General features: G+C 43.9%; 1 protein-coding gene across 4 annotated transcripts in view; it reads right to left on the bottom strand.

The window, feature by feature from the left end:
* Positions 1-1733: 1733 nt before the first annotated feature.
* The window catches only part of LOC115108299 (polypeptide N-acetylgalactosaminyltransferase 13-like), a 64947-nt gene continuing 49714 nt past the window's right edge, over positions 1734-16966 (bottom strand). For 2 of the 4 annotated variants that reach the window (XM_029632465.2, XM_029632475.2), the window contains one exon: positions 12237-12324. Coding sequence is in view for 1 of the 4 variants with exons in the window: in XM_029632485.2 (XP_029488345.1) it covers positions 12184-12324 (141 nt within the window). In the remaining 3 variants the exon portion in view is untranslated. Of the gene's footprint in view, positions 2259-8810; positions 12325-16966 lie in introns of those variants that run through there. The other 2 variants (XR_010461585.1, XM_029632485.2) reach the window with 2 other exon arrangements.

Here is a 16966-nt window from a genome sequence, read left to right as displayed (position 1 = left end):
ATCTACACACAATACACCTTAATGATTTTTTTGCAAAACAACCAAACAGAAATACCTTATTTACATAAATATTCAGACCCTTTGCTTTGAGACTCGACATTGAACTCAGGTGCATTTTGTTTCCATTGACTTGTTTCCATTGATCAACTTGATTGGAGTCCACCTGTCATACAGTCAATTGATTGGACATGATTTGGAAAGGCACACACCTCTCTATATAAAAGGTCCCACACCTGACAGTGCATGTCAGAGCAAAAACCAAGCCATGAGGTCAAAGGAACTGTCCATAGAGCTCTGAGATAGGATTGTTTCGAGGTATAGATCTGGGGAAGGGTACCGAAACATTTCTGCAGCATTGAAGTTCCCCAAGAACACAGTGGCCTCCATAATTCTTAAATGGAAGAAGTTTAGAACCACAAAGACTCTCCCTAGAGCTGGCAGCCCGGCCAAACGGAGCAATTGGGGGAGAAGGGCCTTTGTCAGGGAGGCGACCAAGAACCCGATGGTCACTCTGACAGAGCTTCAGAGTTCCTCTGTGGAAATGGGAGAACCTTCCAGAAAGACAACCATCTCTGCAACACTCTACCAATTAGGCCTTTATGGTAGAGTGGGCAGATGGAAGCCACTCCTCAGAAAAAGGCACATGACAGCCCACTTGTAGTTTGCCAAAAGGCACCTAAAGACTCTCAGACAATGAGAAAAAAAGATTATCTGGTTTGATGAAACCAAGGTTGAACTCTTTGGCCTGAATGCCAAGGGTCAAGTCGAGGAAACCTGGCACTATCCCTACAGTGAAGCATGGTGGTGGCAGCATCATGCTGTGGGGACTGGCAGGGACTGGGAGACTAGTCAGGATTGAGGGGAAGATGAGCGAACAAAGTACAGAGAGATCCTTGATGAAAATCTGCTCCAAAGTGCTCAGGACCTCAGACTGGGGCGAAGGATCACCTTCCAACAGAACAACGACCCTAAGCACACAGCCAAGACAACGCAGGAGTGGCTTCAGGACAAGTCTCAATGTCCTTGAGTGGCCCAGCCAGAGCCCGGACTTTAACCCGATTGAACATCTCTGGAGAGACCTGAAAATATCTGTGCAGCGAAGCTCTTCATCCAACCTGACAGAGCTTGAGAGGATCTGAAGAGAAGAATGGGAGAAACTCCCCAAATACAGGTGTGCCAAGCTTGTAACGTCATACCCAATAAAAATGTAGGCTGTAATTGTCACACCCTGACCATAGAGAGCCTTTTTATTCTCTATTTTGGTTAGGTCGGGGTGTTCCTATCTAGGTGTTTTGTTTCTATGTTGGCCTGGTATGGTTCCCAATCAGAGGCAGCTGTTTATCATAGTCTCTGATTGGGGATCATATTTAGGCAGCCATTTCCCCACTGTGTTTTGTGGGATCTTGTTTTTGTGTAGCTGCCTGTGAGCACTGCATGAGCTTCACATGTCGTGTATTCTTCATTGCTTTTTTGTTCGGTTCCCTTAAAATAAAAAGATGTTGAACCGATATCCCGCTGCGCTTTGGTCCAAGTATGCTTATGACGATCGTGACAGTAATCACTGCCAAAAGTGCTTCAACAAAATAAAGGGTCTGAACACTGTTACGAATCCCTTTTGGCCCGGCAGTCTAGGGGGGATGGTAATGAGACCCGTAACATAACTCATGCAAATTATAATTGTGACAAAGTAAAAGTGAGAACGAAATAACCACAACTGAAATCTACCTGAAATCTACCGTCAAACTCAAGGTTTATTTGTAAACACACGGTAATGTGGGGGGAGCAGGAAAAGGGGCTGAGCTGGACCCAAGGAAAGAAACAATAAGTATTCAAAAACACCCCTAAGCTAGACTAGCCTACTTTAACAATAGCTAACTAACTAACCAAAAATACAGTGGGTGGTCCGCCCAGTTCTAACTAGTGTATTTAACAAAGTCTACCTACGGGTAGTGTATGCCCATGGGCGACTTGTCTTGGTTTCCCACCAGCAAACAAACACCATAACCAGAACAATACTCACAGGTGATGAAAAAGTGCTATGGAGGTGCTCAAACAAAAGAGAGGTTAATACACAAAGAGAGCGTGAAACACAGAGTCCTACAGACATGGCATTTACAGAGAGATTGAGCTCTAGAGCAAACAACTGACAGGGTTTTTAAACCAAGGGAAAGGAACTGTGATAGGGTAGGAAACAGGAGGAGGTGTGTCTTCTGATTGATGATTGGATTGTTGACTGATTGGGGAGTGATGATTTTCACCTGTGAGGGGAGAAGGAGAGAAAAGAACACAGGATACATATACACACAGACAGGATACCTGTATCCGTAACAACACTTATGTAAATGTAATATTTCAGTTTAAAAAAAATATATATATATATATATATATATATATACACATTTTAGAATTAAGGCTGTAAAGTGGGAGCCACAATCTCACATTTGGACTCATCAGACCAAAGGACAGATTTCCACCGGTCTAATGTCCATTCGTGTTTCTCATGCAAAGCTGTCATCAAGGCGAAGGGTACTTTCAAAGGTGGCTTCTTCTCAGATATAAAATATAATTTGATTTGTTTAACACTTTTTCTGGTAACTACATGATTCCATATGTGTTATTTCATAGTTGTTCTGTCCTCACTATTATTCTACAATGTAGAAAATAGTAAAAATATTGAAAAACCTTTGAATGAGTAGGTGTGTTCAAGCAGACTGGTACTGTATATTAACAGACACATAGACATAGAAATACACTGCACTTTTCCCCACTTTCGTCAAGTGTATTCAGCTACTGTGAGCAACTTCAAACACTCACACGATCATTTTCCAACCAATTTGATGTGCGTTGGTATCCCACCTGGTTCTTCAAGATCAATATGAGTGTTGAGACTGTTTGTTTGCAGCCAGCATCTCATTAGCGCTCGTCTTCATCCATTTGCTGTTATCTCACCTCAAGTCTGTACACGTCTGTGCAGTACAAATGATCACATTGTAAAAACAGCACAGCGTCTGTGGCTGGCTAAAACCAACGGAACACTCGCCAAAACGAAGGATTGTGTAACAGCTAACACGTTGAATGTGCACCCAATAGCAGCGTGTGTCTGAAGCAATAATTCAAGTCTCTCGAGGGAAAGAGGGAAGGGAACACCATTTTTTTTTTAACCAGGCAGCAGTCACCGAGGCCTTCATTATACCAGGTAGATGAAGAAGAACACAAACGAACTGCAGCATTCAGTCATTTTATAATGAGTGTGGGGTGACACAGGTCACCTTTTATATGTGTACTTCCCTCGTTAAGAGGAAGAGGCTACTCAGATACTGAGTCCTGTGCAAAGATGAAGCCATTAGCTTTGGCTGGACAAAGGTCTACTCTTGTGCTGTGAGCTCGAGCTTTTTAATTGCTACGTTTCCAGACACATACAGCTAAACTTTTGCCAGGCATCCATACCCTGTCACAACACTCGACAATGTGTCTGTCTGCACTTTTAGTAGATATGCTACTTAGGCCTAACTGGATAACTTAGTGTCCATGTGTGTGGAAGTCACTATGTTACCCTGTTGTGTTCTTATTACTGTGCAATCAGTCATAATACACCATGCCAAGCGACGACATTTACACGGTACAAGAAGAGGTCAACAGTAAGCTGCTCATCACACAGTCGCAAGAAGACGGTGAAGTGTTACCCTCCTGTTCTATTGCTTTTTGTCCATTTCAGACCGTGTTTGGCTATTCTGAAAATCATTAGCCTTTAAACAGCTACTTGTTTCCATGTGGATTCACTCTTACCTGGCAGGCGTCAGAATCAAAGCAAGTAAATTACCCAGCTAGCATTGACATATGGTGCAAGGGAGTCTGCTATTGCGCGGCTATTTATGGCTGCTCCCGGCTGGGTCAGTCAGTCACAAGGGACCCTTCGAAAATGCTGTGTGAACAATCTCTTTAATTGTGAGCAATGCCTTTAACCCACACACTCACACGCAATTAGTTTTACATTTTCAGTTTCATACTGCATGTGTCACTCAAAAGTACATAGAGGATTTGGGTTAGAGGTTGATCTGAGTCTCTTCACAGTTCACACACTGGAAGGCTGTTGAGTTATGCAACATTGTACACTAAACTGGGGGGGGGGGGGGGGTGCAGATTCATTTCTAGTCTTAAGATTATCCTAGAAGGGGGTTCGGGGATCTGTAATGCACATTGCAAAGAGTACAGAATAAAACACTCCCTAGTTGTGATCGCACATGTAAAAGGATGATATCAGGTTTTCTATTCCATTTCAAGTGAATGGTAATTCGGATTCCCATCATCGCCAAATCTTGTGTAAGGAAATGTTATAAGCCTACTCTGCTAATCAATATATTTTTTTAGCCAATATACTGTCTCCCATCAAGAGCTTAAAGGAAGAAAGTTTGACATTCTTGTGTAACCCATTTCATAAAAATAGCCTGGGCAAGACCTGATAGGACGGCCGGGATTGATTTATTAATCTAATCAGAGAGACGTAGGGGACATGCATTTATCGTGCACTCTGTATCAGCAGAGATGGCACTTGAGGTCATTTGCTGGGAAGAACAGCCAATCACTTGACAAGATCTTCTCTCATTTCCCTTCCCATCTCACTCCATAATCCTTCTGATCAGGGATACTGCATGGGGCCATGCTTCTGGTCACATATTAGGTTGGTTGATTCGGCACCCTATTTCTCACCAATGCTGTTGTCCTCTATTTGAAATACTATACGACCTTGTTTTATTGTGACTATGTTGATTTCCAAACGCAGCTCAAGGTTGATCAGCAATCCTCTGTCCACGAAAGGCTCATCTAAAATACCTGAGTCAAATCAAATCAAATCCAATTTTATTTGTCACATACACATGGTTAGCAGATGTTAATGCGAGTGTAGCGAAATGCTTGTGCTTCTAGTTCCGACAATGCAGTAATAACCAACAAGTAATCTAGCTAACAATTCCAAAACTACTACCTTATAGACATGAGTGTAAGGGGATAAAGAATATGTACATAAAGATATATGAATGAGTGATGGTACAGAGCGGCATAGGCAAGATACAGTAGATGGTATTGAGTATAGTATATACATATGAGATGAGTATGTAAACAAAGTGGCATAGTTAAAGTGGCTAGTGATACATGTATTACATAAAGATGCAGTAGATGATATAGAGTACAGTATATACGTATACATATGAGATGAATAATGTAGGGTATGTAAACATTATATTAGGTAGCATTGTTTAAAGTGTCTAGTGATATATTTTACATAATTTCCCATCAATTCCCATTATTAAAGTGGCTGGAGTTGAGTCAGTGTGTTGGCAGCAGCCACTCAATGTTAGTGGTGGCTGTTTAACAGTCTGACGGACTTGAGATAGAAGCTGTTTTTCAGTCTCTCGGTCCCAGCTTTGATACACCTGTACTGACCTCGCCTTCTGGATGATAGCGGGGTGAACAGGCAGTTGCTCGGGTGGTTGTTGTCCTTGATGATCTTTATGGCCTTCCTGTGACATCGGGTGGTGTAGGTGACCTGGAGGGCAGGTAGTTTGCCCGGGGTGATGCGTTACGGAGCCTTACGGTTGTGGGCGGAGCAGTTGCCGTATCAGGCGGTGATACAGCCCGACAGGATGCTCTCGATTGTGCATCTGTAGAAGTTTGTGAGTGCTTTTGGTGACAAGCCGGATTTCTTCAACCTCCAGAGGTTGAAGAGGCGCTGCTGCGCCTTCTTCACGATGCTGTCTGTGTGGGTGGACCAATTCAGTTTGTCTGTGATGTGTACGCCGAGGAACTTAAAACTTACTACCCTCTCCACTACTGTTCCGTCGATGTGGATAGGGGGGTGTTCCCTCTGCTGTTTCCTGAAGTCCACAATCATCTCCTTAGTTTTGTTGACGTTGAGTGTGAGGTTATTTTCCTGACACCACACTCCGAGGGCCCTCACCTCCTCCCTGTAGGCCGTCTCGTCGTTGTTGGTAATCAAGCCTACCACTGTTGTGTCGTCCGCAAACTTGATGATTGAGTTGGAGGCGTGCGTGGCCACGCAGTCATGGGTGAACAGGGAGTACAGGAGAGGGCTCAGAACGCACCCTTGTGGGGCCCCAGTGTTGAGGATTAGCGGGGTGGAGATGTTGTTGCCTACCCTCACCACCTGGGGGCGGCCCGTCAGGAAGTCCAGTACCCAGTTGCACAGGGCGGGGTCGAGACGCAGGGTCTCGAGCTTGATGACGAGCTTGGAGGGCACTATGGTGTTAAATGCCGAGCTGTAGTCGATGAACAGCATTCTCACATAGGTATTCCTCTTGTCCAGATGGGTTAGGGCAGTGTGCAGTGTGGTTGAGATTGCATCGTCTGTGGACCTATTTGGGCGGTAAGCAAATTGGAGTGGGTCTAGGGTGTCAGGTAGGGTGGAGATGATATGGTCCTTGACTAGTCTCTCAAAGCACTTCATGATGACGGAAGTGAGTGCTACGGGCGGTAGTCGTTTAGCTCAGTTACCTTAGCTTTCTTGGGAACAGGAACAATGGTGGCCCTCTTGAAGCATGTGGGAACAACAGACTGGGATAGGGATTGATTGAATATGTCCGTAAACACACCAGCCAGCTGGTCTGCGCATGCTCTGAGGGCGCGGCTGGGGATGCCGTCTGGGCCTGCAGCCTTGCGAGGGTTGACACGTTTAAATGTTTTCCTCACGTCGGCTGCAGTGAAGGAGAGTCCGCATGTTTTGGTTGCGGGCCGTGTCAGTGGCACTGTATTGTCCTCAAAGCGGGCAAAAAAGTTATTTAGTCTGCCTGGGAGCAAGACATCCTGGTCCGTGACGGGGCTGGTTTTCTTTTTGTAATCCGTGATTGACTGTAGACCCTGACACATACCTCTTGTGTCTGAGCCGTTGAATTGAGATTCTACTTTGTCTCTATACTGACGCTTAGCTTGTTTGATTGCCTTGCGGAGGGAATAGCTACACTGTTTGTATTCGATCATGTTTCTGGTCACCTTGCCCTGATTAAAAGCAGTTGTTCGCGCTTTCAGTTTCAGGCGAATGCTGCCATCAATCCACGGTTTCTGGTTTGGGAATGTTTTAATCGTTGCTATGGGAACGACATCTTCAACGCACGTTCTAATGAACTCGCTCACCGAATCAGCGTATTCGTCAATGTTGTTGTTTGATGCAATACGAAACATATCCCAGTCCACGTGATGGAAGCAATCTTGGAGTGTGGAATCAGATTGGTCAGACCAGCGTTGAACAGACTTGGAATTGGAATTCATACTTTATTATACAGTACTTTTAGTAGGCATCCTTTTCATAAACACAGGAAACAGCGAGTCCTATATGGATGTTTTCATTGTCTAGAATAGCAGCACAACAGGGCTTGTTGCTAATGCACCAGCTCCTGGTGATTGAACATTGGTTACCACACAATTACTGTGTTTAGCAGAAGGGTTCCTCCTTCTAATCACTGCCTTACTGTCTAAATGGCTATTACCACATAGAAGTCGTTTTTTATTTTATTTTCACAATCACTTCCCTTAAACATGTCAATATCCAGATTGCGCCAGGGATTGCACAACCGCCGTCCACGTCAGTGCAGATTGTCTAGGGTCCGCGTCCAAAATGGAACCCTTGTTCCCTATATAGTGCACTACTGTTGACCAGAGAGGTGCATCAACAAAAAAAATAGTGCGCCGTCTAGGGAATAGGATGCCATTTGGGTCGCGATCAAGATCTGTACATTTGAGATGTACTACTACAAGACAGACAGCTCTCCCATGGCAATGGATCAGTCTCCCCAGTCTCCCACACAGTCTTGCCTCAAACCATCTCTAATTAAAGCTATGTTTCATTCTGGGCACAGTGGAAGTGCAGGTCCCCACAACAATCAAGGGCAGGCTTACTCCTCTGGACCTCTGATCCTGTGTGGGAAGAAAGGGGTCATCCAGGGTGCTGATTCTCCCCTCCTCTCTCCCCATTATTGGATTCACTTCTCCGGCTGAATAAAATCCCATATATCAAGCGCACTAGCAGGGGAGAGAGAGGCTGGCAGACACATGCGATCATGTACATATCAGACACGAGGAGAAAGAGAGGAGAAACCCAGTCTAGGACCGTGGCCTTCCTCCCTTGCATTTAACCGTGAGGGTGTTGTTGTTGGGAAGGAAACGAATTGAAATAGGGTGAATAGCGGAACACATTTAAGGGGACGGTGAATGTAGTAGTCAAGTGCTGTAGTAGCTAATGCACTGCCGTTTCTTCAGGATACTGGGTGTGAAACGTCTCTATAATCACGACCGAGGACGCTGGTGTATAATGGCCCATAAATCGTGTGAGTGTTGAGGCTTTTCATAGCAGGCGTGTCGGAATTGCAATCCCTTTTTTTGTGTGTGTTACAGTAAGTCCCTGCTGCTACAGGAGACGAACACAGGCGTGAAAGCGTTAAATCCCCGGCTGTCTCCATGGTGAGGGGCACTAATCATGCAGTACCTCTTAGCGCCACAGCGAGCCCAGTCAGATAAGGCTTCCATTATGCTCTTATTTTAGACCATCTCATCCCTGTAATAGACTGGCAGCCCTGTGTGGCTGTCTTATTTATCCCCATGTGTCCTGATTTGTCTGTCTAGGCCCCACAGCAGCCCGCAGGTGTGAGCCTGGCTGATTGATGCTGGCTTAGGGTGCCTGCCTCCCTGCCTGCCTCGGAATGCCTTGCTGCCTGCCGCTGTGCAGAGGTGCTGAAGTGTTGTGTAGCCAAACTCAGATTGGGCCCCATGAGGAGTCATTAATTACACTGGAGTGGTTGCCTTGGAGAGGTTTACAAATATTTATTTAAAAAAACTCCCATTCTCTGATGTGGGTGGGGAAAAAGGAAATATACAGTGAAGCAATTAAGTGATGCCATTACATGTAATATTATGCAAATACGCTTTGAGACAGTTATCCAGTAATGTAAGGCCTCTATAAACCAAATGAGTGTGAAATCGTTTGTCGTCAAGACCTCAACCTTAGACCGAGTCTTTATTGGAAGCCATTTTCAACTGAGATTCAATCTGATCGCGGTTTGTCGACAACGCACCATCTAAAAGGCCGTTTCAGATTGCGCCGACATATTTACATTTTAGTCATTTATCAGACACTCTTATCCACAGCGAACTTACAATTAGTGCATTCATCTCAAGATAGCTGGGTGAGACAACCACATCTACACAGCCATAGCAAGTACATTTTCCCTCAATAAAGTAGTTACTATCAAAGTCAGTGCTAGAAGGAAAATACACATATATATATTTTTTTATGCAGCGTTTACCGTGAATGTGGTCTCCGCGAAAGCGGGAACATTGCCTTTTTAAAGGACGCATTGTCGGCAAAGGGCAATCAGATTGAAACCCGGCCCCAGTTTATACTGGACCTTCTCCATAGGCTAACTCTAGACCTGACCTAGCAACTATAATGAGCGTATTATTGAGCCATGGTTAAAGCGCCCACCAGGCTCCTCGTAGATACTAAGGCTAAGTCCCAAATGGCACCCTATTCCATCTATAATAGAGCACTACTTCTGACCAGGGACCTAGAGCCCGATGGGCCCTGGTCAAAAGTAGTGCAGCATATAGAAAACAGGATGCCATTTGGGACGCATCCCCGGAGCTAAGGAGGAGACGGGAGACACGGGGGGCCCTAAAAGCTTCAACAGAAACGTTTAATCAACAACAGATTTATTTGATTTTGTCGTTCACCGTTTCATTGGTTCGTATCATCCCCCAGTAATCGAACACATGGCAGATTCCATCAAGATAACTGTTTTTCATTTCTTCTTCTTTTTTTTTTGGTGGTTTTTACAAAAATGTACAAACAGGTAACATACATCAGCTTAGACCAATACATGTACAGGGTAACAGTTCAAAATTCAAACACAATCTTTAGTACATTCCTATTGTAGTACCATGCATGTCAAGATAAGCTACGGGGTGAAGTTTCCCCTACTGTCGGAACAGATCTAGGATCAGCTTCCTCTTCCCCAATCCCAACCTTAACTATTAGTGGGGGATATGAGTCTAGGGGCAACTTCACCCTACACCTAAAGATAATCTAGGTGAAACTAAACGATAAATATATATGAACGTAAACAGAGTTCATTTCATTTGAGTCTGAATGCCAAACAAACAGTAGGCATAGATATGACAGTGTTCAAGCATTGAGATAGTTTGAATCCGTTTTAGTACAGTAATGTCCATTAGGTAGTTTGTGGTTTTTTGCTGATGAACCTCTAAAACACATTGCACATTTCATAAAACCCCTAGAAAGCATTAACAGAGTTCCATTGGTATTTCTGAACAGCGCACGGGCAATGGATTCAATTACATAACCATGCCACGCTCTACATTTCAACGGGGCTTTCAAGTTTCACAGCGTCTTAGAAAAATAATTGGTTCCGTATGTACAGTCACCGTGACGACGAAAACATGATGATGGCCGTTATTTATTTACACCACCGTGGGATGTCAGCGGGTCCGGTTTGACAATCCATTGAAAAACATAGTTGATCCGTTTTCTAAAAATGTTGATCGTATCAAGACATTTTTTCATGCATCCCAAATGGTCCCCCGTTACCTACATAGAGCACTACTTTTAGACCAGAGCCTACTATGAGACCTGCTCGAAAATAGTACAACAGGGTACGATTCAGGACGCATCGTTTGACTGACGATCAAAATGGCACAGTAAAGTGGCAAAACACGATGAGTTTTGTTGTTTAGTCTCATTATACTGTTGCCATTGTTCATATTGATCGATTCACTAATGCTGAGATGTTTCGGGGAGCTTTTAGACTTCACGATAGGTTAATTAAATAAACAAGAAACTTGATATTCAAACCGACATTGTAAATGTACTCACAACCTTTTTCTGTCGACAGATCATTTTTGCTTTATGTTTAGATCGAGCGAAATGATAAGTAAACTATTGGAATGAAAGTGATGGACATAATGTATAAAGTAGAATAAGGGAACCTTCAAGTAGACAAACGTATCCAAAATAAACGATACGTTCAATCATCCAATGTTTGGGGAGCGGACCGTGCTACGGTGCAGTAGAAACAATTTCAACAAACAACTGCATTCTGTGACAACTACACCGGTTGACTTTGAGGCAAAGCTTGTCAAGATGTTTTCCTTTCTCTACATTCCTCGACCCATTCAATAATTGACTATTTCTCTTAAGGCATACCGTATCAATCCAAGTAACTTTGGCCTCAGATATACAGTTGTGTTTTGAAACAGTGTTATGACATGACATATCTATTTCCTGTAATACAAAGGAACAGTGCAAACCTTTATGCCATTGAGCATTGAAGCAAAAAGCTGCCGAAATTACATTTATAATGCAAATTGGATAATGGTAAATGTATTTGACAGCTATATGCCTCCATGCACGAGTTCTGTATGACCTCTAATGTTTTGCGTTTTGTCATGTACCCATCAACAACAGCAACCCTTACCCTTCACCCTCAGATGTACACGTGTCTCCAACATAGCTGTGAATTGGGGGTGTACAATGTCCGAACAGAATCATCTCTTTTCAGGGCTACACTTTAAACATACACTTGTGTTCAGAGCCAGAGTACACAGTCTGCGAGACCCCGCGGATGTACAAATGGTGTCCTGCTATCGGTGCTGCTGCTGTACAAAAGTCGGGAACCTCTGAACGCACACACGCGACCAGGTTTGAGAGCCATCTGACATATACGGTACCGTCAGTGCGATAGTCACTCTGATTCCAGCTTCCTCCATATGTAAAAGTGTGAGTCACCGTCACCTCAGACCCGTTCATATGAGTCAACCATACAGATATTGTCTGGCTGAGAGTGTGCACGCCAGCCTCTTGCCAGCCACTGTGTGTAATATTGATTGAATGAGGGGATCGGAATCGCAGATAACGCCCTTGCCGAGCCTCCGAAGCCCCGTGGGAAAAAAAACACAAAAAAAAACCCCTGCTACCTGCCTGCTTCTTCCCCACCTGCGAGTGTTGAAGGAGGCAGGAGCATGTGCATGATAAAAAAAAAAAATACCTGGTGGAGCGAGGCAAAGGTAGTGGCCAGCGGGAGCGAAGTGGGTCGGTGGTTCAGGTGGGGGCGAAACTGGCCAGGGTGGTGGTGAGTGAAGGTGGAGGTCCTGCTCCACGTCAGATCAGAGCGTCAGTGTCATGTTGCGGAGGAACCACTGCTGGGAGCGGCTGCCTGTGCAGCCTCTCAGGGTGGGCACCATCTTGTCCTCCTCAGTAGGCATGTCCAGACACTGGTTACTGTTGACGTGCAGCAGGGTCAGCCGCTGGGGAGAGAGGCGCAGGCAGACAGAGGCAGACAGAGGCAGAAACACGCACGCACGCACGCACACACATACATACACACACACACACACACCAAGGTGAATGAGCATTATGCACTGAACACATAGGCTGGGTTCTTGGCCTCTGCTCCACCTTGCAGCCAGAAAGATGGTTACTGGGAAGATTAGAGATACTTCAAAATGAATGTCCTCCACCCGCTAATACAGATTTTGCAGTATATTTTCCAGCAGGTTGTATGTGGATTACATTTCATTTACAGAAACATCATCATTGGGTATTGAAATTATGCTGATTTATGTTGCACTAAATAAGTCTTTCTACGTTCATTTTGTGCTAAAAATCAAGGCTCTTGAATGAATCTCTGGACTCTTTTACCTCAAGAGGATTAGTTTTGTAGAAATCAATCTTTTGAGTGTCGATAATCTTTTGAGTGTTTCCTCGTGTCGATACTTAAGCCCCAAGACTAACGGCAAGGAGAGGTAACATAAAAGGTCTTAATTAACCAGTTATGGCCACTTGCTCTCTCTTTGTCAGAGGTACTGTACTTTGCCATTTTATACCTCCTTCGCCAGTCACTACTCTAGTCAAAATGGCCATACAGAGCAGAGAAGGGGTAGACTCCAATTCCTGCCATTTGGCCATGTTTCACTTCTGAGGAAATAAAATGACACATTTCCAACCGATAGCGTTAGCTGTATTGTTTCAGAACAGGTATCCATGCAATGAATCTCCAGCTCAACCCACTTGGGGTTTGAGGCCTGGTCAAAAGTAGTGCACTATACATGGACACGGGTGCCATTTGGGACACATCCCTGGTCTGTTAGAGGTAATATGATACAGCTCTGTGTGTGTGTGTTGGGACACCAGTCATCACCCAGAGCCATTGTAGAAGTACAGTACAGTACATCATTTTTTACATACAACTGGCGACGAGACACATCGCTCAACCGGCAACATGTCCCGCCTGACTTACTGTACAGTAGAGGAGGAATCAGATGGGCTTGAAAGTTGAAAGTAATAGAGGATGTGGGGTTCAGAGTACAACGTTTTATATCGCCAGGTCCATAATTATTGGCACCCTTGATACAGATGATCAAAAAACACTGTATAAAATGAATAATTCAAATACTGGGCTATATTGTATGCGCCAACAACAACAAAAAATGGGAACATTATTTTATACTAATGCAATTGCTGAGAGAAAGAGATATATTTTAACAAGTGACAATAATAAAAAATAAATCTTAAAAGACCCCCCCCCCCCCCCAACACTCGAACACTGAGCCTTTATCTAAAATGTTTAAATGAGATTGGATTCCTCCATACACAAATCCTTCCAGATCCTTGATATCCTTTGTCTGCTCTTATGGACTGACATCTTCAATTCAAACCACAGGTTTTCAATGCTGTTCATGTCTGGAGATTGCAAAATGTAAATTTTGCATCAATGAACAATTTCTTTGTGGATTTTGATTAGTGCTTGGGGTTATTGTCTTGCTGGAAGATCCACTTGCGGCCAAATGTCAGCCTCCTGGCAGAGGCAACCAGGTTTTTGGCTAAAATGTCCTGGTACTTCGTAAAGTTCATGATGCCGTTGACCTTAACAAATGGCCCCAGGACAAGTGCACGCAAAAATAGCCACGTAACATCAAAAATCCACCACCATATTTTACCGTAGGTATGAGGTACCTTTCTGCATAAGCTTTCGTTTTTCAACGCCAAACCCACCACTGGTGTGTGTGTGGCCAAAGAGCTCTAATTTCACGTAACCTGACCATTGCACCGGTTCCAATCCAAGTCCCAATGCCAATTATCAAACTCCATAGTGTTTAATATCATATTTTTGTGATGACTTCTACTTCTTGATCAATTCATTGTGATATTCATGAACTGTATTTGGATGAACTAACAGTCCGCTAAAACAAAATGATTCAGGGAGTTGGTTTAGCATTTAAACTTAAGCACTGAATCCATATTCTCCAGCCCCTATTGCTTATGGGTTAGATGAAATGCAATGAGTTTCCTTCTAGGGAGCTTTTCCTGTCCACTGTGTTCAAACCTCTTGCTTTGCTTGCTCTATGGGATCTAGACCAGGTAACTGTAAAGGACTGTGTGACAACTCCTGATATTAAAAGGGCTTTGTGAAATCTTTTGATTGATTAGTTGATCGATTGATTTTCCTGTAGCATAACTGAGAGGCATATGCATTGTTACCCTCAAGTTAAAAGGGAAATCATTAGCAGCCTAATTGGGGATAATTGCAACTAACATTGGCCACTTGATTGTCGCCAGCTGATCTCTCGTTAAACCATCAATAGTCGCTCAAATTTACCGCTCCATAGTGTAGATGTCAGGGTTATCTTTTAGTCCTGATTGCAACCAGAGAGAAATAGGCACAGTTGTTTACACCGCCCAAAATCGGTCCACGAAATAACCACAAAGCGAGGAATTTTTGTATGGAGGTCAATGAGGTTCAAATTTGGTCAACAAAAAGTGGAATTGCTCATTTGCTACGTGAGGCTTATTTGATCGAAATAGAAGTTTCGTAATGGTTTGTTAAGTAGTTACGAATGCAATGATAAGTGGATAGCATGTGTCATTTCGGCAACTTTGGAAGAAAAAAAAACTTTATATCGGAGTTGTACTTATCGTTCACTCACGTATCTGCCCTCTCATTGGCTGGAATAGTCCCACCTGATCACAACTCCTCCCGCCTGCCTTCCATCTTTGAGGAAATACATTTCCATTGTTAGAGCGGTCACTCGACTATCTTGTCAATATAATAGAAAATATTTGTTGCAACCAACATTTTAAAAACTATTTCACCCTCTGTTGGGTATTATCATCGGAACAATTTGATCTTGCCAGGCGCTATTCAATCTATCGCTGAAGCTTTACAGATTGTGCATAGACGCAGGAACATTGCCTTTAAATTTCAATCACGCATTAACGCTGAACTTCCATCATATGGATTGAATAGAGCCCTAAGGGCTATTTATCTATTTAATAATCATTCTGTAAAACTGAAATACAGTATTTAATTTCCTTGTTTACCACACAATATTTTCTATGGCAATGTGGCCTACCCTAGAATATATAAAAATATGCCTATCCAATTTATCGGGTACAGGACAGAACAACTTATCAACTCTGGTATGCTCCCATGGTGATTTTAATCAGATGCACAGGGGGGTTGTGGTCAGGTCAGATCACCTTAAGGGAGAAATAAAAGTTTATGCCCGTATCACTTAGTGTCCTGCCTAGCAGTAAAGAACAAATGTTTGTACAGGTGGGTAGGAGGAGACTCAGCCTATGGTTAAATATGAGTGCTTGTGTGAAAATGTTTTTGTCTGAATGCAGCTGTATCGACCCTCTGGGCAGAATAAACTTGGTTAAGCTTTCACAAGGTCCGTTGAGTGTTTTACTTTGAGAATTAGAACCTAACACCTTCTTTGTGAGGCATTGGAACATCTCCCTGGTCTTTGTGGTTGACTCTTTGTTTGAAATTCACTGTTTGACTGAGGGACCTTACAGGGTTCAATTCTCGGGCCTACTCTTTTCTCTGTATATATCAATGATGTTGCTCTTGCCGCGGGCGATTCCCTGATCCACCTCTACGCAGACGACACCATTCTATATACTTCCGGCCCGTCCTTGGACACTGTGCTATCTAACCTCCAAACGAGCTTCAATGCCATACAACACTCCTTCCGTGGCCTCCAACTGCTCTTAAACGCTAGTAAAACCAAATGCATGCTTTTCAACCGTTCGCTGCCTGCACCCGCACGCCTGACTAGCATCACCACCCTGGATGGTTCCGACCTTGAATATGTGGACATCTATAAGTACCTAGGTGTCTGGCTAGACTGTAAACTCTCCTTCCAGACTCATATCAAACATCTCCAATCGAAAATCAAATCTAGAGTCGGCTTTCTATTCCGCAACAAAGCCTCCTTCACTCACGCCGCCAAACTTACCCTAGTAAAACTGACTATCCTACCGATCCTCAACTTCGGCGATGTCATCTACAAAATAGCTTCCAACACTCTACTCAGCAAACTGGATGCAGTTTATCACAGTGCCATCCGTTTGGTCACTAAAGCACCTTATACCACCCACCACTGCGACCTGTATGCTCTAGTCGGCTGGCCCTCGCTACATATTCGTCGCCAGACCCACTGGCTCCAGGTCATCTACAAGTCCATGCTAGGTAAAGCTCCGCCTTATCTTAGTTCACTGGTCACGATGGCAACACCCAGCCGTAGCACGCGCTCCAGCAGGTGTATCTCATTGATCATCCCTAAATCCAACACCTCATTTGGCCGCCTTTCGTTCCAGTTCTCTGCTGCCTGTGACTGGAACGAATTGCAAAAATCGCTGAAGTTGGAGACTTTTATCTCCCTCACCAACTTCAAACATCTGCTATCTGCAGCTGTACATTGTCTATCGGTAAATAGCCCACCCATTTTTACCTACCTCATCCCCATACTGTTTTTATTTATTTACTTTTCTGCTCTTTTGCACACCAATATCTCTACCTGTACATGACCATCTGATCATTTATCACTCCAGTGTTAATCTGCAAAATTGTAATTATTCGCCTACCTCCTCATGCCTTTTGCA

Source organism: Oncorhynchus nerka, linkage group LG3 (assembly GCF_034236695.1).
Source record: "Oncorhynchus nerka isolate Pitt River linkage group LG3, Oner_Uvic_2.0, whole genome shotgun sequence".
Classification (NCBI taxonomy): Eukaryota; Metazoa; Chordata; class Actinopteri; order Salmoniformes; family Salmonidae; genus Oncorhynchus; species Oncorhynchus nerka.
The sequence above is the reverse complement of the archived record's forward strand: the minus strand, read 5'-3'. Positions and strand labels throughout refer to the sequence as shown.